Below are 20,215 nucleotides of genomic sequence, written 5' to 3'. Positions count from 1 at the left end.
ACTCAGGTGCATCCTGGAGTACAGCGTCATCATTTACGTCGGCCAAGCACTCCTGTGACAGTCTGATCGGTGCCGTTCGCAGTGACATCATCTAGGAATTACTCATACCTGTCCAAACATGCTTTTTGACTGATGGCTTCTAAAAGGGTGTTGTTTGCAGGTTCAAGACTAATAGCCCCCAGTTTGACCTCAGCGCCCTATGCATACACATCTTCTCTAAGACATAGATCTTTTGAAACGATATTTGGTTTTATTCCTTGAGTGCATTGACAGACAAGATGTTTTGTCTCATATTTTCTTATGTTGCCAGGCTTTTATAATGTCATGATCTAAAAATATTTTCACAATAGAAGAAATACAACAGCGAGCTTCACAAGAGCCTTCTGAAATGATGCATGTCTTTGTTATTTCCAATTTGGGTGAACTGATGTGTAAACTTGACATTGTTTTGAAAGTGAAGGCCTTGTATAAGGTCATGTGACTGGTCGAGAAATTGACAAAATAATTGGTTTCATTTGGGATTTATTCAAAAGGGAAAATATACAATTCAATAAATATTGTGGCAACATCAACGTGACAAACATACAAAGTGGACTTCAACATTCAAGACAAAAGTGATTAACTACAGATGAAACACTTCCTTATAAACAGTATCTTGTAATTTAAATACATATGCTACTGTACTGTAACAGCTGTCAGCTATCTGATAACACGCGCTTATAAAGATACTGATTCCAGAAAAGCACAGCCAGTTACTCTAGTACAACAGAAACAATGTAGCTTTTCCTGCAAAGCAAGATCCTTAAAAAGTGCATCTCTACCTTGAACACAGGGAACAGGAGTAGGGTACTCATTAATAACAAACATGCTTGTTTTGTCCAGAGAAAAAATGCTTGCTATTTGATCGGGATTTCAAAACCAAAACTTTGGCTGTCCTTCAACCCAATGGAGGAGAGTTTTCGATTCATTGTTCATTACTCTTATGTGGCACAGATTCAGACTATATGCCATACTTTAGAGATCTGAGATCAGTAATGGTAGTCTAGCTTATTCAGAACTATCTTTCCTTGAACAACTGTCTGTCTGTAGTAGCTGCATATGGTACTACAGATTCTCCTGTAGCCTGTGAGCATGACTGTATACCATGTATATCTTTACCTTCATCCCACTTGTAGTCTGAAAACCTTCAGGTATTTGAGAATTAGCTTTATACTGTTGTCAGAACAGAAAAGGACAAGAACACAATAGATTCACTCGCAACAACATAGAGAAAGAGATGAGAAAGAATTGATTTAAAACACACACAGTGACAGGAATTCATTTCAATACCCTCTGTTTAGCCAGGCCTGGGATCCAGTGCAAGACGGAGGCTTGTCAGGTTTGGTCAGGGTGCAATCAGAATAGTCAAAAGTCACAGTTGATCTGGGAAGGGGAAGGGGGGGGGGGGGGGGTGTAGGGGGGGGACCTCCCATGAACTACAAGCCAGGAACTCAACCTTTCCGAAATGACATCACTTCTCCTACACATTTCCCATGGAAGGCCTTGACCCCCCCCTTCCTCTTCAACCAGCTGGAGGAAGCCATGTCACTTCCTGGCAGCTCGCTGACGGGGGCTGATCCCGCTTCCTGTGTTGGGGGGTGACACATGTGAGGGTCAGGCGGGGGGGAGGGACATGAGGGAGGCTACGTGTAAAGAGTCTGAAGTCTTGGTTCGTACTGTGTACTCCAGTGACAGTTCACTGACACGGTCTGATGCATATTAAAGCCCACTCCAGGACAGGCCAAGGCCTTAAAGTGCAGGAAGGAGCTACACCCACTAACATCCTCACGCCACGCTCCATCCCCCCCCCGCCTCCACTCCCTCTAATGGGGTGAGCCTGGTCACATGACTGAGCAACTCTTGGCTTTGTCCTTCCGCAGATCTGCCGCCACCGCAGCCAGGTCAGGCCTACCGGGCATGTGCGAGATCCTCTTGGCGGCTCGTGCTGATTTGTTGCGTTTGACGTTCTTGGTGTTTTTGTTGACGCAGGCCAAGGTGGCCACGTGGAGTATGTCCCTCACGCTGTTCTCCGACTGCTGGGCCGAGCACTCGATGTAGGGGGCCGAAATCTGCTTCGCCATGTTGGAACCCTGCAAATGGAAACCGAAGGAAATAAATAGGAGCAACGTGGATGTCAACTTCCCATAAATACAGTACAGCACCTTTATTGGACAAACTGGAATCAATTTGTTATTTACTTTTCCATTGTACACTCGCTGCAGCAGAGTAACCTTATGTGGATGAGGTGTACCTGATCATATGACACCGGCGTCTGTCTGTGATTGGACAGCTCCACAAGGGTGTTGAGGTCTGTGCGCAGGTCTGACTTGCATCCCACCAGCAACATCTTGGTGTTGGGGCAAAATTCCTGGATCTCCCCTTTCCACTGTGGAGGACAATGAACACCACTTAGATGGTTAGACGGTGGATAGACGGCTAGACAAACAGGCTAACTTGTCTGGACTGAGTCAAGCCCCGGATGTTGGGGACAAAGGTCAGCACCACCACCTCCCTCTCTCCTTTTAAGAGGATGTGTGGCTCTTTGAACGTGCAGAATCTACAGATAATCCCTGCGTTTCCTCCCCAGATACAATAAGCAGTCTGTGATCAACCGCATTAACTTCTGGATTTAATCTGCGGCTAATGCAGGTCTCCAGACGGGGGAAGTTCAGGGGAACACAGGCAGGTGATTGTTTCGACCAGCTAGGGCCGTGCATTCTTAGAAGCCTTCCCATGGTCCTTTGCGAGGCAGTGTCAAATCTGAGGGCACTAAAAGCTCTCGGGTCTTTCTCCCCAGAGTCCATTAGTGGTGTTAGGGCATCACGATTCTGGATGTCTTGAATGAGCAGGAACATGCCTCAGAACTGCAGGTAGTGTTATGAGCACCCCACAGTGTCTCTCTCAACAGTTTAAAGGCCCCTTGACCCGGACCCAGTCACAGTCGGGAGAATCTTTCTGGAGCAGGTCTAGAAAACAGGTCAGCTCATTCTCTGACGCATATTCGGGTCTTGTGTGTTTTCTTTCCACACAGTTTAGAAGAGATGGGAGGTTTATGAAGGAAACAAACCTTTTTCAGTACACTGTCCAGGGTCCCCGGGCGACTGATGTCAAAACAGATGAGGACAGCGTCTGAATCCGGGTAGGAAAGAGGCCTCACGTTGTCATAGTACGGTGACCCTGAAAGAACAACACAGACACAAAGGTCAACACATAGAAACAAAAGCTATTGTAGCCCAGATACAATAGAAACGATGGAACAAAGGCATGTGACAGTGGAAATGTGCTTGAATAACCTGATATATTAATTGATACCATTCAGTAGCTCTACATTTTCCCAGAAGCGTCTAGCTTAGTCAGCAACACTTTACAGTACATATAGATGCCCTGCTTTGTGAGAGCATCTTTCAAGCAGTGGTATTAAATGACTACACATGCTTTTTGAGAAGTCTTTCAACCACAGAGAATGATAATTGAAGAAAACGGCTTAATTTAGACCCAGATGGTTCAAGGACAAACAAGACGGTTGATTCAAACGGTTAAAATGGTGAAACAGACAGCATAATTTAGGAATGTACAGCAAGACTTGACTTTTTACCGTTTAAGCACCACAGACATAAACGTAATTCAAGATTTTCAAGGACACAATCCTCGGTCCAAGTGAACATGCTGACTGACTACAACAGGACCAGACGTTAGGGGAGGGGGGAACTTCACTTAGGAGAGTTGTATTTTTTCATGGGGCCATTCCAAACCCCTAACTGGGACCATGTGTGAGAGAAACGTCCCGTCTACCGCTGGAACAACTTGTGCGGACAGAGCATGGCGCATACATCAAGGTGAGCGGGGTCACGTGAGCAGCTGTGGAGAGTCTAGGGGCGAGCCCACATGTAGCATAGCCCGCCTCGAAGAATTTGGGGAACTTTGTTTTGTTTTTTTACATGTCTAACGTGACGCCCTTGGGAGGTCTTATCCACAATGTTCTGCAGAGTGAAACGGGGAGAGGGGGCAGAAAGACATTAAAACACTCTATCCATACCATGATCCCCCCCACACACGCACACCCTCCTCATCCCCCCCCCCTCTCTCTGACTCAGCGCAGGCTTCCATTGGATGACGGGGGTGAATGGGGGAAACACTGTGTTTTTACGGGGCGAAGCCGCGGGGTGGGTGTCGGCTACGCTCGAGCCACAGCACAGGAAAGTGTGAGCTGCTCGACAGAGAGGAACGCAGAAAACAGCCACAAGTGTTGCTCTCGTATCGGCCCTGGCAGCCGCTCGCCACCACATCTAGACTTTCGTACAGCGGTCCTCCCCCTGGGACGGAGGGGAGATCGGAGAAGATAAGAGCGGTTACTGCTCTTTCACTCTTTCATTACATAAGAGATGAGAGGGTGGAGAAATCGCTTCTCCCAGAAAGAATTGACGAGCCTCTAACCGTTCTGACGTCCGTTCACTGTCAAATACCAGAAGAGCCTCAAATGCTCAACAGACATGGCCACCAGCAACGACTTCAAGGCTTCCTATGTGGGGCCCTGTTCTAATCTGTCATCCAGCCATCACGGATCCTCTTTGAAACTCCAGAATGACAAACAGCACGCCACAAACAGATGTGTTTCTCACAGCACATGGCTGTGAGTCTCTGCATGTTAATGGATGTCAGAGGACTTTCACTGGATGTTTCTTTCATGTATAAATGTCTGAGTGGTTAGTGTATTAGGTCTTCGGTATGTTTCTGTTTATCCCAGCAGTGGCAATCCCTCCCTGAGGTCATAGCCTGCCTCACATGCCTGCCTAGTCTGCATAGTCCAACCTAGACTGTCTGCCTGCTTGCATGCCGGCCTGACCCAGCAAGGCAAGTGGCAAAGCAGCTGAGGCTCTGTTGACCGTCCCCTCATAAGCTTCCGTCTTTGTCTCCCTCTGGCCTTTGAACAAGGAGAGAAAGAAATATGGTCAAAATACCCACTAATCTCTCACTCTCAGTGTCTCACTCTCCGTGTATCACTCTCTGTGTCTCACTCTCTGTGCCTCACTCTCTGTGCCTGTGCCCTCACTCTCTATATCTCATTATGCATCTCACTCTATGCGTCTCACTCTCTGTGTATCACTCTCTCTATGTCTCTGTGTGTTTTACTCTCTCTCTCTATGTCTCTGTCTCTCTCTGTCTCTCTCTGTCTGTCTCTCTCTGTCTGTCTGTCTCTCTCTGTCTGTCTCTCTCTGTCTGTCTCTCTCTGTCTCTCTCTGTCTCTCCCTCTCTATGTCTCTCTCTGTCTCTCTCCCCTCATTTGCAAACCCTATTCACTATTTCTTTCTTTCTCCTTCAAAGACACAGGCACGCCCTGCCACACACACAAACACGCAGGCACACACACACACACAGACAGACAGAAAGGAATGGGCAGCTGTCGACATATGCTCCCAGGGGGACAGGCAAGGTGGTAGCCTAACCATAGGAGCCTCGGTCTGGTGATTTACGAGGTGGTGGGGGGGGCAGGGGAAGGGGTGCCGAGTGGAGCCCAGTGAGGTCACCTGTGGCAGTGTAGACCACTGCAGAACAGGGAGTGTAGGGAGAGAGAGAGCACAGAGAGAAAATGAAAAAGATATGAATCTGTAATCATATCTAGTCTGTAATCATCAGAAATTATTACAGACTAGCCACTGATACACCACTGACTGTATTCGAGTATTTCAGAAGGTCACAGAGTGACAAGGGGATAGAAGCCGTGAGCAGCTATGAGACAGCTGTACCATCATCACCTGTTCTGGATCCATAGATGCCACCGCGCAGAACAGCGGGATGCGTCCCTATAAGCAAGCCCCTTGGCGACGCTTCTCGTGCTGCTAACTAGTCTGAAATCTCAAGGTTACAAAAATAACCTAATTCAATTGATTCCATTTCCGTTCGGCTTAACGAGGTAAAATCTTGACCGTAACGTGCACTTCTCGGAGGTTCGAGATCTTCCCAGCTCCTCGCGTACAATAGACGCTTTGTAGGAAGGAAGTAGCAACCTTTCGTCTGAGGAATGCGAGACATGCGGCTTCAATTCGCTGAGCTCAGAAATGTGATCCCCATACAACAATGGCTGCTGACAGTGGAGGGGAGGCAGGGGGAAAGGGGCATGCAGAGCCCAGTAGAACCAGAGCCCAGCTGTCCAGTGACAGGCCAGACAGTAAAGGTGCCTAATCGTCCCCAACACATACTTAGTGCTGTGTGTATGTGACTAAGCAGCGTACCACAAGCTTCCTCAGACACAATTGAAGCAGCATTTCAAAGACCAGGCATCCCCCCCAGGGGCAGGAAGTGGAGTCAGCACCATGGGACAAATGGGAGTTAATAACTCGAGGGCATTACCTTAATGACCTCCATTTTGTTACAACCCGACTCCCCCCCCAGCCTCTGCGACTGAGGTTCGTTAACTGCCTCTCAGACTGACAGAGAACAAAAGGCCATCCCAGTATGATGTCAGGGGGGGGGAGAGGGGCTTGAACTGACCCCCTTATTGCAGACAAAGGCAGAGGAACATATTGATTGGGGGGAGGGGGTCAGTTAGATAGGCATCCTTCAAAGGGCCAGTCAATCTGCTGCTGCAGGCACCTCCATATCAATCAGAGGACCTGGGGAGGTAGTGGAGGTGGGGGGTCTGTAGCTGGGCTGGCTGAATCTAAAAACAAGCAACCCCCCCCTCTCTCTCTCTCTTCTACCATTATCTTGACCCTGGGAGGATGTGGAGGAAGTCTCAGGAATGCCTCATGGTCTTCCACATCCCCCAGGCCTCTCTTCAGAAGTGTCAAGAGACAGTCAGCTCCTGTCATGGGTTAGATCTATGGAGGACACACAACTCCCCGCAGAGAAAATCAAGCTGAGACTAACGTCACGGAACACAACACAGGACAGAGCATCCTTTCAGCGTTTCCATCCTACAGCCTATAGGAATCCCAACACCGATCGATTCCTCACTCGAGCTCCCCCTCGATGTGGAAACCGTCAAGTCGTGGGGTCAGAGAGGCCATCGGTCGACCAAGGGACCAGAGCAGCTGGTAGCCGAGCAGGTCCTCCACCCTTCACACAGACACATCACGCATGGCTGCTAGCTTATTCACCAACCGGGCAGTGATGGATGGACTTGTTGGTGAGTTGACACAGTCACATACAGCTCCCCCTAAGCAGCGCTCAGAGAGAGGCCCTGAAGACGGCAGCTGGACCAAGCTGGGCGCACAAAGAGCCCAGTTACCAATCCCGAGTTGACCTCGGTGTGATTGGCATCTCACATGCTCCATGAGCACTGGGGCATTTCAGCTATTCCAATTCCTTTGCTGAAACCAATGCAAAATATCTACAACACATGTAATTGTGTGGGTGTGTGGGTGTGTGTGTGTGCGTGTAAGTGTGCGTACAGTACTGTATCGCTCCTTTGTATTCCGACCAACAGCTCTTGTCCGGTACATTTCTCTCTCTCCTTATCTGCACCTCAATGTCTCGCTCTGTGTCCTCAGTACGCCTCTTTCCATCTCCAGCCAGAGAAAAAAAATGGCAAAATAATGGGAGAGAAACGTGATAATGAGCAGCTCAGGTGTGCTGCAGACTTGTTAGTGCCTGGACGGAGGCGTTAGATCAAGCCTGCTGGCAGCTCTGAAATCCTGCTCCGTAAGAGACATTCCCTGTGGTGTGGGGGGTTTGAGCTGTCAGGACCTGCTTGGTCGTCGGTCTGCCAACGCTGAACCAGGTCGTCACCCGGAATCCAGTCTCCATGACGGCCAACAGCGAGTTTCCCGGTCCCATCCAACGTCTATAAAGCCGAACAATGGATTTTGGTGTTTCAAAACCCATTGACACTGTATGACTATGTTTAGCTTGTGTTCTGATCCTCTCTCTTACCAACCGTCTCTGGAGGAGGGGATCCCTCTCTGAATTGCTCCTCCCAAGGTTTCTTCCATTTTTTCTCCCGGTGGGAGTTTTTCTGGGAGTTTTTCCTTGTCTTCCTTGAGGGTTTAGGTTGGTTGAGGGGCAGTTCTATGGGCGCATGTGAAGCCCTCTGTGACATGCTTGCGTGTAAAAAGGGCTATACAAATAAATTTGATTTGATTTGATTTGAAGAGACACAGATCCCTGTGGGCCTCTAGTACCCCTCCTCTCCTCTCCTGTTCCCCAGCACACATGCTCAGTCTCTGGCCGGCTCACTAACCCCCACCGCCCCTCCTCCCAAATCACAGAGCCATGCAGGAGAGAGACTCGGGAGACTCCTACAATACCAATCAGTTAGACCGTCTCACTTCAGGCCGGGCTACAGCAACACTCCCCCCCCCCCTCCCTCTCTCCTCATGTGCACCCCCAACATCAGAGGCAGTATGCTGGGGACTGGGGGGTGGAAGGGGGGGTGGGGATTCCGCTCATGGGCTGGGAGAGACGGGTTAGAGCAGGTAATCACTTCCAGGCTCCAGCATGGAGATCCCTGGAGGGTTTACACTCCAACACTGGAAAACAGTCTCAGTGAGAAGCAGGTTGAGCTGATCACCTTGTACCAGCTAGAACACTGGGGTCTGCAAAGCACAAGGACTGCTGAATGAATGCGCTTATCTGGGAATAGCACATGGATTCACATGGAACTTCTCCCAGCATTGGTTACTGATTATTTAGACGTCCCCCCCTCCTCCCCCATGTTCAGATGAGGTTAACTTCCTCAGTGAGTAAACCCGTCCTAAAGCAATGGCTTCACATTGGAACCTACTGGGTTGGTTCATGACAAGAGAAATGTTGAGTAAAATATTGAGTATGTCTGTTTGACTAGCCCATCCCTGGCCTTCCTGAGATACTAATAGATTATACTGTATGTCAAGTGACTTAAATAAACTTCATGCTAATAATATAGTTTCAAAGCAATTCTTCATTCAACAGATGTAGGTCTCTCTAAACAGGATGGCCCCTAGTTTGCTAGTGCCCGCAACCAACAGGTCTGGACATGTCGGAATGCAGGCATGAATATCATTAGGGGGATACAAATATCTAATAGAATATAAATATTTTACCTGAAGTGTCCCACAAACTGAGTTCAATTCTTTGCGTGTCTATTTCAAAACTGGCAGTGTAGTTTTCGAACACCGTTGGCACGTAGTTCTAGAGATAAAAAGAGAAATAATCATCAATATCAACATAGATAATACAGCAACACTCATAATATGCTTAACATAAAACTACAACTTATAATAATAATAATAATAATAAACAGTCATGGAGATATTAAGCAAATAAACAACGATGGTATAAAAATGTGTTAGCTACATAAAGTGTAGACTACATTACAGTCATAAACATTCACATAACGATAAAGGTCTAACGATGGCATATTTGGTTTAATCCATAAAACCATGTGATGAACGCACCTCAGGAAAGCAATCCTTTGCAAAAACGTGAAGTAAGGCGGTCTTCCCACATTGGCTGTCCCCTACAACAACTATTTTGCATTTAACACTCTGACTAGGATCCATTCCGGATTTAAGAGATAACTTTTGACAAGATCTTCTCTCCTTCATTGATTAAGTTTATGGTCAGTCCGCAAGAGCACCAACTTCTTGGAATGCAGATGGAAAATTTAGAAACGAAATATCCTTTCAGTGTGTGATCAACGGCAGTTCAGAAGCTACTGTGTACATCGGGAAAGCGGCATTTGCCGGTATTTATACGCGACCGGTCCCTCCCACAACCTCCCTCGTGCCCGGAGCGTAGGTGATTGAGGTTTAAAGGAGGTTTAGCGGTTCAATTGTGGTCTTATACACAATGATGGCGCCCTCTTTTGGATGACATTACAACATTTCTAATATAGACTCAATAGTTGACATCGTTCAGAAGTCACCCATCTGTCATTTAACGTGATACATACACTTAAATACGGATGGCCAATAGTGTAACTGGAAAAACATGTTTTTTAAATAAAGGACTCACAGTCCTTACAACGTGAAACGTTTAATGGGAAGGACGTATGTTATTTGCTTTACTATGATATGCTCCTTCTCTTCTCTACTGCATTACCAGTCCTCTTAACACATGGTCAGAAATGCTGATGAAGTCTGACTACAGAGAGCCGAGCATTTCATCTCCTGAATGAAGGATTAAAAAAGCCCAGAGCATGTTAGGAACAACCCCAGAATAGTGCTGCTCACATAACATCGCATCAAATACTATTATCTCACTGACTCCATAACAGAACTAAAGAACAAATGAGAGATTGTTAAGTTCCAGGGCAAGGGCTTCTCTGTGTTGGAAACCTGGAAAATGACATTATGCCTGGACGTCATTAAATTCCTATTGTAGCCCTTAACTTGTTGACACCTTAGCCAGAATCCAGTTAGGTGTAGGTAGATTAGGTACTTCCCCAGGACAGGGCCCCTCATGGTGATTGGGGGTTCCATCCTGCCCTCAGCCTAGCCAGGCATACAGGATCAGGGAGTCATACACATTTACAGCCGATGACTTGACAAGCATCATACAGTACAGCTACATTGTTTGTTTGTGTGCTGCAGTGTGTTGAGTATCATGGATGCTGAGGAGACCGTGTGGTCCTGAGGTGGTGGATGACAGTGCTGGGTCAGTGGGTGGAGGACCCCCTGACCCAGCACACCCCCGGCACGCGCTGCTTACTGCCCTTCAGCCAGCGCATGTCTGGGCGCATGCTGTCACAGAAGCACTGACATTTACCGCTGGCACAAAATGTGGCTCACGTCTGTTTGGGAAGGGGTGGGGGGGGTTCTCTCTGGTTAGTCATGGCAACTTGTGTTGTGTTTAGATTTCAGAGCAGGAGGTTGAAGGAAAGAGAGTCATGGAATCCACATTGCTCGTCCTTGCTTTTGTGTACTGTTTTAATCATGGAAGGGAAAAATGATTGAATGGTACATTTTGTGAATTTGTGTGTATTGTTTATACTAGTGTTGATAATACTGCCCCCTCCCTGAGAAAGACCCAGGTCAAGATCCCCCCCCCCCACAACACACTCACATGCCCACCCACATCCACCTATGTCTTCCATCTCTCCTGCCTCCCACACAGCCTGGGTGAAAGCATGGCCCTTGGCAAGGGCTTGACATTTCCCTTTAGCAAGCTATTAACTAGATATGGTTCAGATCACAGACAGACGAGTGCAGGGAGGAAGATTAACGCTGTTTACACATTAGTCAACAGGGATCTGCCTATTACCCCTCACTATCTAACTGGGTTCCCCAGGCGTAAACACACATTGTTACTGTACATTGAGGAGGAGCCCCATAACCCAGTTCACAACATTGGAACATGAACCAATGTGGGGAGCGACCCGATGCAGCAGAGCGATCTGTGTAATTACAGATGAAATTGGTTTGCGTCGCTATTAGCATGTCCTCTGGTTGATCCGCATGATCAGCCAATAATCATATCTGTCTGTTACATTCAGAGAACAAAGGAATGCGTGTATGTATAAAGCCAGGCTTTTAATTCCCCAAATCCTCCTGAAAGGTCACAAAAACAATGCCAAGTTCTTGTCAAATTTGAGATGAGGCTCTCAGTAGCCCTCTGATGTAAGCCACTCCCTACTACCTGGTCTCAATAGAGTATAAGATGGCAGCATGCCTGGCAGAATTCTGTCAAGACAAGAGTAATTACAATCCTCAGTGAATAGTGATAGATGTAATAATGACCTTTAGTGAGAAGGTCAACGAGTGAAGTGACTCTTTATAATGGCCAGGAGGAAATTGGTTATTGGTTAAAACTGGTGATTGTCACCCAAATAGCATGATCATTCTTCTGTTTCTAGAAAACGATACAACGCATGTCCTGCACATGTTCACGGCTGGAAATGAATACCAGGACTCGTCTCCGCTCCGCTCTCTGATCTTCTCCAAAGCGTCTGGGTTGGCTGCAGAGCACGGATGTGGGACAGGAAGGCTCTGGTGGGACCCACCGCAGTGTGAGAGAGGCCGACAAGGGTCCCGGCGTTGCAGTGTTCGTGAGGATGATTTGCGAGGTGGAGATGAGCCTGACAGCAAACGGTTGGCCTCTGGTGTTTCCCAGCTCTTCCTCCTCTCATCAGAGGAGACGTGGCCCTGGTGTGCGTTAGCGCTCTGGTGTGCGTTAGCGCTATGTCATGCCCTTCATGTCAGACCTGATTAACTCTCACCTCAGATCACATCAGTCAGAGCACCAGTTATCAACTGCATCAAACAGCTGGATGACGTTCTGACTCCACATAACGCAGCAATACAACACACTATACAATGGGATGACATGTTTCCCTTGTCAAAAGGTCAAGATTTGACCATTGAAGATTGACTAGTATAGATTGATGAAAATACTAAGCCATATACCCGTCTCTGACAAATAATATTAATGATGAAGGGAAAGTCAGACATGGGATGCATTTCATAGTATTAATACAACACCATCTGTGTTCATTTTACTCGTTGAGTGCTTACATAGTTCCATTTAGATTTGAGTTTCTTTCCCACTGTATTGGATGACATGTATGAAAGTATAAGCATATGGTCTCTATTCATTAACGACTAACTTACCTAAATGTTTGATGTTTTGCAGTAAGGATCTGCCTTCTGGTGAGAGAGCCAGGGTGAGGGGATGACAGGCTGGACTCTCCTGGTCCTGCACCCCCACTATCTGGAGCCGCTCCACGGCCCCTGACGGTCAGGCTGGCCGCCCTGGAAACCCACGGCAGATGAAGTGCGGGTGCAAGGGTGGGGGGTGCACAGGATCATCCTTCCCTGCCCTAGGCGGAGGTCTGGAGAGAGGTGGTGGTGAGGGGAGGGAGGGTGGGGGGGAGTTACCCTAGGTCTGCGTTCACACCAGCAGTATGGTGGGTTGGAAATGCCGCCTTTGATCCTCAGAAGTGTTCTCAGATCTCTGGGGGGCCGAGGGCGGTGGGTGGAGTGGAGGCGATCGTGGGGGAGGAGGATGGGTGTATTGCAGAGATGCTGCTCCACGATGCTGGTTACTGTGGAAACTGAGCGGGGGGGGGGGGGGGCTTTGGAATCGGTGGTCATGGCAAAGTAATGAGTGGTTGCCACGACGGAAACACAGTTCTATTCAGATGGATGAGCAGTGAGAGCACAGCACATCCCTGGGCGCTTCACTACACGTGGACGTGAAGGCTGGCTTCTTCACCGTCTTCTTCCTGACTGTTCCAAACCTGACACAATCCTCACGTGCGAGACACCATCAGACTTCAGCAGAGCAATCAATGTGCAGCTGCGCTGCCATAGAAACCAACGCATCCAATAAATACCTGTACTGTAACCTTCCAGACGTTGCAGGAAAACGTACCAACAGTGGTAACAAAGCGACAGAGCTCTGGGGGCACAGAGGAGGAGGTAGAGGAAATGTCCTTGGCCTCTTGTGCCGCTTCTCGCTCCCCCTCTCTGCCTAAAGGAGTCCCATAAAACAAATAATGCTGTGCAGATGCAGACGTTCTGCCCGACAGCCAGCAATATAATAGGAGCAGTATGGCAGGAATGCCTTTGATCCAGGCTTTTATTAAGAAAGCAGCCCCTTTGATGATTTTGCTGACATTTGACGGGGGAACTTTTAAGAGAGCCAGGGATCTAATCAAAACCAGTGTGTTCTTTCCCACCTTTGACTCTGACTTAGTCTTTTCTAACGTGTCCCAGGGGATCTGACAGATCTGCATCCATACTTGGAGAACTTGTATCTTCCAGGGTGAATCAACTAAAACATTCGATTATATCATTATATCAAGGCCACAATCGTTACATTAATGGAGCTCCTCCTATAATTGACTGTAAAAGGGTTAATACTTTATTATATAATACTCTCAATACTTTGAGAGTTTCCTTCTCAAATGGCCAGAGACCTGGGTCTTCTGAAGTTGTTTTTCCCTCCAAATCTCTATAAACGACCACCATTCATCATCAAGAGATTCATTTGAGATGCTGTCAGAAGGTGCAGGTCGACGGTGAGACGGTGGCTGAGGTATAGAGGCTCCTCCCGCCGCCATGAGACGTTTTCTAAGGCCCAGAGATACTCCTCCCTACTCTCAGATCAATCATCTCCGCAGTGACGACCGTGAGGGATGAGCCCAGTGGCCGGGTGTATTTCTGGCGTCTCCCCATTGTCTGCACGCTCACCTGGAGGTCAAGAGGGGCATGGGTCTGCTTGGACAGAAGATTGCTCATTGGGAGGTATACAGTGACCTTTGTGAAGACCTCCAAGGAACAATGTTAACAGCTCAATGAGCAAGCGCAGAATGCCCCCCCCCCCTTCTCCCCCATCCCCGATGCTCTGTCTTGCTAAGTCAACCCATGTCTCTGCAGTGCAGCTTAAAATGTGTGTCAGGACAACAGAGTGAGTCAAGAATGGAAGCAAACACCATCCTCCCCACCCCACCCCCTGACACACACCCTTGCCAAAACAAAGTTATCTTGCTGTACAGTTTATTCCACTCTAAATAACACAAGATAGGGTTTGGGGGTCTCTATAAGAAGTGAGTCATTATAATGAGGTCACAGCCTTTATATTGGCATTATACTTCACACTCATCCGGTATCCTGACAGATAATTGGTAATAAAGCACTGTGCTCAACACGAGATGCAGTGCATCTAAACCCATTACTCGATCCTGTCAGATAAACAGCAGGTCAGTATTCCCAGCTGTGTGAGTCTATCTATGGGTTATTTCCATAACGCCACTGGGAACGAATATAAACCAATACAGCTTCCAGGACTGACAGGTGGAGAGAAGATCGTCAATATGGATGAAATATGATAAGATGGCCTGGTCTCCCAGGCATGATGATTGGAGGAATTTCTCAATTAGTTAAGTCATTGACAGGAGTTTTTTTTTAATGAGTTGAATGTGTTGAGTTGTAGACCTATTGATTATAGCACTTGAGGAGTTCAATGAGTTACTTTTGTTTTCAGATATCATCTGCGTAAAAAATCTTCTCCTTCACACTGCAAAGACTGATAGACTTTTGCATCAACCACCTTAATGGAGATAGAATCAGTTCCATATTATACCAGGGAACCACACCTCATAGAAAAAATGCTCATGGTTTATTGAATGAGAAAAGATCATTTACAAGGATATCTAAAGACACCATTATGGACTGGTACTATTGAATGTTTCCTCATTTCATTCCAAGCTACAATATCATCTGGGTTCACGTCCTTCTCATCCACAACCTAACAACACCGTATCCTCCTTTGTTGTCACATGTGGTACCCGCATGCATTAAATACAGTAGCCATAGGCTATGTACTCCGACAGGGTACTGCATTCCTCTTCCCCACATTTACGGTGAGCTATTTGCTACGCTCTGAGGAAAAGCTGCTTATTAAAGTGCTTCCTGGCTCATGCTTGTTCCAGGGAGGAGACGTGTATCTCTTTCATGTTCTCTCTCTCTCTCTCTCTCTCTCTCTCTCTCTCTCTCTCTCTCTCTCTCTCTCTCGCTCTCTCTCTCTCTCTCTGCGTTTGTTGTGTGGACAACTGGGGCGATCAAACCTTCAGTGCACTCAAGATAGTACCTGTTGGAATGAGCGTCGAGGTCTGCAAACGGATATTTGTGGAATAGAACAATATCAAAGGGGAATGAAATGGACACATTGCACTTGACAAACTCAACTGGAAACATCACTGATATTTCTGCCAGAGTAAGAATCAGCTAGCTCTTTCCTTCTCCCTCTTCTTTCTGTGTCTTCATTTCCATGAGTAGGACTACAACACCCATATGTGTCAGAGCAAGTGTAAGCCGGGTGGCATGTGATGTGGCACGTTCAGAGGTGATTACTGAGTCAACAGCCTCATCACACCAGCAATATGCATGAGAAAATGGAAAGCTACTATGGAAGATGCACCCACAGACCAGGCCATTTAGACAGCATCACCACAGAACAGGAGACCCAGTCAGACAGGATGCTGTACAGGGTTTGGCCACAAATCAAACTGAGCCTGTCAACACATATTAACCTGGCCTGTCTGTTTCTGGCCAAGTTACATGGAAACATGTCATTTATTGTTTAAAAGATTCCAGCTGCATTCCACCGTGGCCTACAACCTTCCTAAGCCTCTTAAAATAGCTATGGGTTGTTTGCAACTGGAGGGTTTAAAGATAAGCAACTGACCAATGATTTTAACCAATCAGTAATGGTTAGTAATGGGGTATGGCAACCCAATTGAGGGTAACACCACATGCATGGTTTGTATATTATTATCAACACATCACTTCATTAAGCGCATTCGGTCTTCTCTGACATTGGCTGCATGTTTGTTTACGTTCCCGAAAGGGCCAATTTCCTTAACAACCCCCATTCCTCAATTCGAAAACAGCACCCCCAACATGTTTGACAATAAGGCCGAACACAAATGTGGCCCCATCAACCCCTAACTGTGTATGGTCTGCAGGAGCCCATCTCCCTCATCCAGAGCACACTCCTATTCTAACCCCTCCATGCTCACCCTAAACCCCATCCCACCTCAATTTCATTAAATGTTTCCTTAAGGGACGAAATATCTTCTCCCCCCCTACCTTCCTGTGGGACGCTGCCCAGAATGGAGCCTGGTAATGGAGCTATCTGTCAGAGGTCCCCACTATCACTCACAGCTACAGCCCTTCCACCACCCTGGGAAGGACATCCATCAACCGCTACCCCACTCAGCCAGAGTCTGGTAATGGAACATAGATCTGTATGGAAATGTCCCCAGAAGCATGGACCTTCTACTAACATCAGGACTGGTGAATACAGCACAAACGTACGTGTGGCTCTTCGAAACTGTACTCAACATAATGCATCAAGATGTTCAGAGGCTTCATGGGGTTGTTAAAACACTAAAAAGTCAGATAAGACGTGTCTTCATAAACAAAATGCAGATGAATAAAATGCAGTGTGTTGTGTTCATGCATTTCTAAGATAGATGGCTGTTGGTTCCTCACTAACGACACTGTACTTTCACCTGGTCCTTTTCAATGCAGCCAAAGCAGTTTGATGGATAAAACCTATTAGCCAGTGTGTAATTGAAAAGATAAAGGCACTTTGAGAGGGACAAGAGGAAATGGAACACAGAGAAAGGTAAATGTGGGCGTTTGGGTGAGACAGAAAGAGAGAGACGGAATGAGTGGCTGGGGGCAGAGAGCTTCCTGAAAGAGGTCCTGTCTTTGTTCTGCAGGTCGTACTTGAGAGAGCGAGTCCCATTGGCCTGGGCCAGTCTGATGGATCTTCGCTATTGGACCATCTCTGGGTTTCTATAGTAACAGGCTGAGCTCTTAACTGAGAGAGAGGGGGATGTAATAGGATGTTTTACAGATGTACTGACAAACTATAATTAAAATGCTGTTCATCTAGCATACAAACAAATGAATAGACATATTGAAGAAAATTTTGCATCATGAAGCTAGACAGCACCTCCCATTTATGATCCAACTTTTCTATACATTAGCATTATTAAGTGACTGGTTGAAGTTGAGTACGTGAGCTATTTAAAGTGTTATTGTTGCCATGAGAACAAAGCTGGGTGTTGTGAGTGTAGTTCCTCCAGGTGTCCTCTGGTCCCTCCTGGCCCAGCCTGCCTCCTCACCAGTCATTGGACAGTGGGCCCTGCAGCCAGGGATGGCACCACCCAGGGATGGCACCACCATATGCTACCCTGGTGGCAAAGAGGCTTATCAAGTGTTCTTCAAGTCTGCACACAAAAGATATATGAATAATAATGAACTCAGAAATATACAAGTCAAACTGTGTGAATGGTTACACTTTTTTTATTATTATTTTTTTCTTACTGGTGACACAGACACACGCACACTTCAATCATCTCTTTATGAAGCATACTGGCAAGATGCCCATGTCCCTCCGTGTGCTCTAATCATTCTCCATCTGTCCCCAAATAGATTTACTCTGGCAAAGTCACCAAGAGGTTGGAGCAGGTTACTGGGCAATAAAAATGTGCTTGTTTGGCAAAACCCTTCTATCCTTACTACCCAGTCTCGTCAACACAGAATACAATGTTCAGGAAACTTGTTCTCACCACAATGCAATATGTAAACAAATGCAATTAATGACATGGATACCAAATCTAACATTTGACTGTACTGTACTGCTCACAAGAGATGGGTCAGCATCTGTCAGGTCTATACTGAGGTATTAATCATGAGCTTATCTTTTCTAATTAAAGGCTGGCTTCATAGCCAGGAGGCGTGATTAAAGAATGGGTGCCAACAAATAATTAACCAAGAAGACTGAACACATTGTATCAAGAACAAAGCTGCAGAAAGGGGTTTCTGCCATGGTAGCAGTGTATTTCAATAATTTAATTCGCCTGACAGCATGTACAAAATCACGTGCAATATACTTAATTTTCCAAGTATATTTGAACAAACAAAATTATCTTCAGGATATGGAATATGTGTTTGCAGGAAAGAAAAAAAACTTAACACAAGAATAATACACAGTTCAACAGCACCCTCTAGTGTTTAATCAAATTAAAGCATTAATGAGGAACACAAAGGACCATGTGTATAAAAGGGACAAAAATTAACATCTTATGTCTTATATGACACTTTCATGCTACATAATAATAATCTCTGGACTGTAAGGGACCTTTTGAAAGCAAAATAGGTACCCTAGTAAAGTGTAGGCCTACTGAAGGGAGCTGTATTTATACATGGTTCAGAATTAATTTTTCATATAACAGATAACTAGCCGTAGATGGACCAATAACCTTGATGCATGAGTCCAGCGGCACGTACAGAATATCCTTGTAAATAACACTGGCCTCGTTACAGAGCTGCAGCAACATCTGTCTCTCTCGCAGGTCATATCTTGTGCAGTTGATAATGTGGACTCTCAGTGTAGATTGTTGTCTAGACACCAGTGCATTCAGGTCTAACGCGGCTCCCTGCACACCGGAGCAGCCCGGGATGAGTCCTCTTAAGTGGACAGCGGTCAGGTCTGTTCCCTGCTCGAATCGAGCCGACACGTTGTGCTTTCTTAAACACCTGTCAAACTCCTCTTGGTTGAACTTTTGAATGTACATGAGCGTGCAGCTGTCCACCCAAACAGAGTCCTCCTCCCACTCCTCTTTATCTTGGTCATTAAACCTGCTCTCAGACCGCTGTGGCCGAGAGCACCCTGCAATCGAGCTCAGAGTGTTATCTGGGCTCGGCAATCCTCCCTGCTCCATCCGAGAAGAACAGCTGTTGGTTCTGTGTTTACCGATTAAATCTTCCCTCAGGGCTTTGACAGCAGTGAAGGGCCCCTCCATGGTAACTCTGTTCTGTTGAAGAGTGCAGATTCTCACTGACCTGTGTGCTGACCGCAGGCTCTGAATCAACGCCTTCGGGGCACTGAAGCCTGAGAGGTTTACCTCAGTGCTGACATAGATGAACACCTGTTGTAAGAGATTATGAGTATCATTATATGAATGGCAAGGTTAGTTTTACTATACACCTTTTATAATACCAATACTTACATCTGTCGTGAATTTAAATACAGTGAGTGTGTAGTCTTTGGGGAACTCCTCATCTCTCATTGATTGTTCTTTTTAACGACCCTCTCCGCATCTGTTGAAAATTCAGTTTTAGTGGGGCTCCATATTTCTTTGAAATGGCTGTATTGATCGTTTTTTAGTTTGTTATTTGACATACCTGCAATATTGTCAAATGTAACGAATGCAACTCCTTTACAGATTGTGGGATACAGTACATTCTGCACGTCTCCTCCATTACTTCTTAAACTCTGAAAATGGATGACCAACTTGTCGACCATCCGATCGCGGGGCAATATATCAGGCACTCCTGACACCACCACAGTCCTAATATCATCCACAACGTCCATGGCGTCCTTGCCGTTTACACCTACGAAGTATAAGCAAACCCGTGGAACAGAGTATTGCATAATTCTATATAAAGCAGTAGGGTTGAAACAGAAGGTCCGTTATTATTTTTAAATAAGATGCTTACCGTTCCAATGACTTTGAAAGGTAGACGGACGCAGACCACAACAAAATGCTGCAGCAGTTTTCTTTTAGTTTCAGTTTCGTCATGAATGTAGAAAAGTGGCGCTGGTGGCGAATGATTGAAATTCAATTCCGACAGGGGGCGCCATCTGCTTGACATGTTGCTCGATTTGACAAGTCTCACCGTTCAAGAAATAAAGATGCTAGTCTTGTGTCTGTCGTCATTGTACAGATTAAAAGGTA

General features: G+C 46.5%; 1 protein-coding gene and 1 long non-coding RNA gene across 2 annotated transcripts; both read right to left on the bottom strand.

Annotated features, from left to right (window-relative positions):
* Nucleotides 1-514: 514 nt before the first annotated feature.
* On the bottom strand, nucleotides 515-9,689 carry rnd3a (Rho family GTPase 3a). Its single transcript, XM_047031532.1, has 5 exons — nucleotides 9,414-9,689; nucleotides 9,060-9,147; nucleotides 3,107-3,216; nucleotides 2,291-2,425; nucleotides 515-2,129 (listed from the first exon to the last, which is right to left on the bottom strand). Exons 1-5 carry the CDS (start codon nucleotides 9,561-9,563, stop codon nucleotides 1,881-1,883), a joined length of 732 nt encoding a protein of 243 aa, XP_046887488.1. The 5' UTR covers nucleotides 9,564-9,689; the 3' UTR covers nucleotides 515-1,880.
* Nucleotides 9,690-17,755: 8,066 nt separating this feature from the next.
* On the bottom strand, nucleotides 17,756-20,055 carry LOC124474665. Its single transcript, XR_006956847.1, has 4 exons — nucleotides 19,977-20,055; nucleotides 19,662-19,871; nucleotides 19,487-19,577; nucleotides 17,756-19,405 (listed from the first exon to the last, which is right to left on the bottom strand). It is a non-coding gene; the product is annotated as an uncharacterized LOC124474665 (long non-coding RNA).
* Nucleotides 20,056-20,215: the final 160 nt, after the last annotated feature.

Source organism: Hypomesus transpacificus, chromosome 12 (genome assembly GCF_021917145.1).
Source record: "Hypomesus transpacificus isolate Combined female chromosome 12, fHypTra1, whole genome shotgun sequence".
Lineage (NCBI taxonomy): Eukaryota > Metazoa > Chordata > Actinopteri > Osmeriformes > Osmeridae > Hypomesus > Hypomesus transpacificus.
This window is presented reverse-complemented; position numbering and strand designations above follow the sequence as displayed.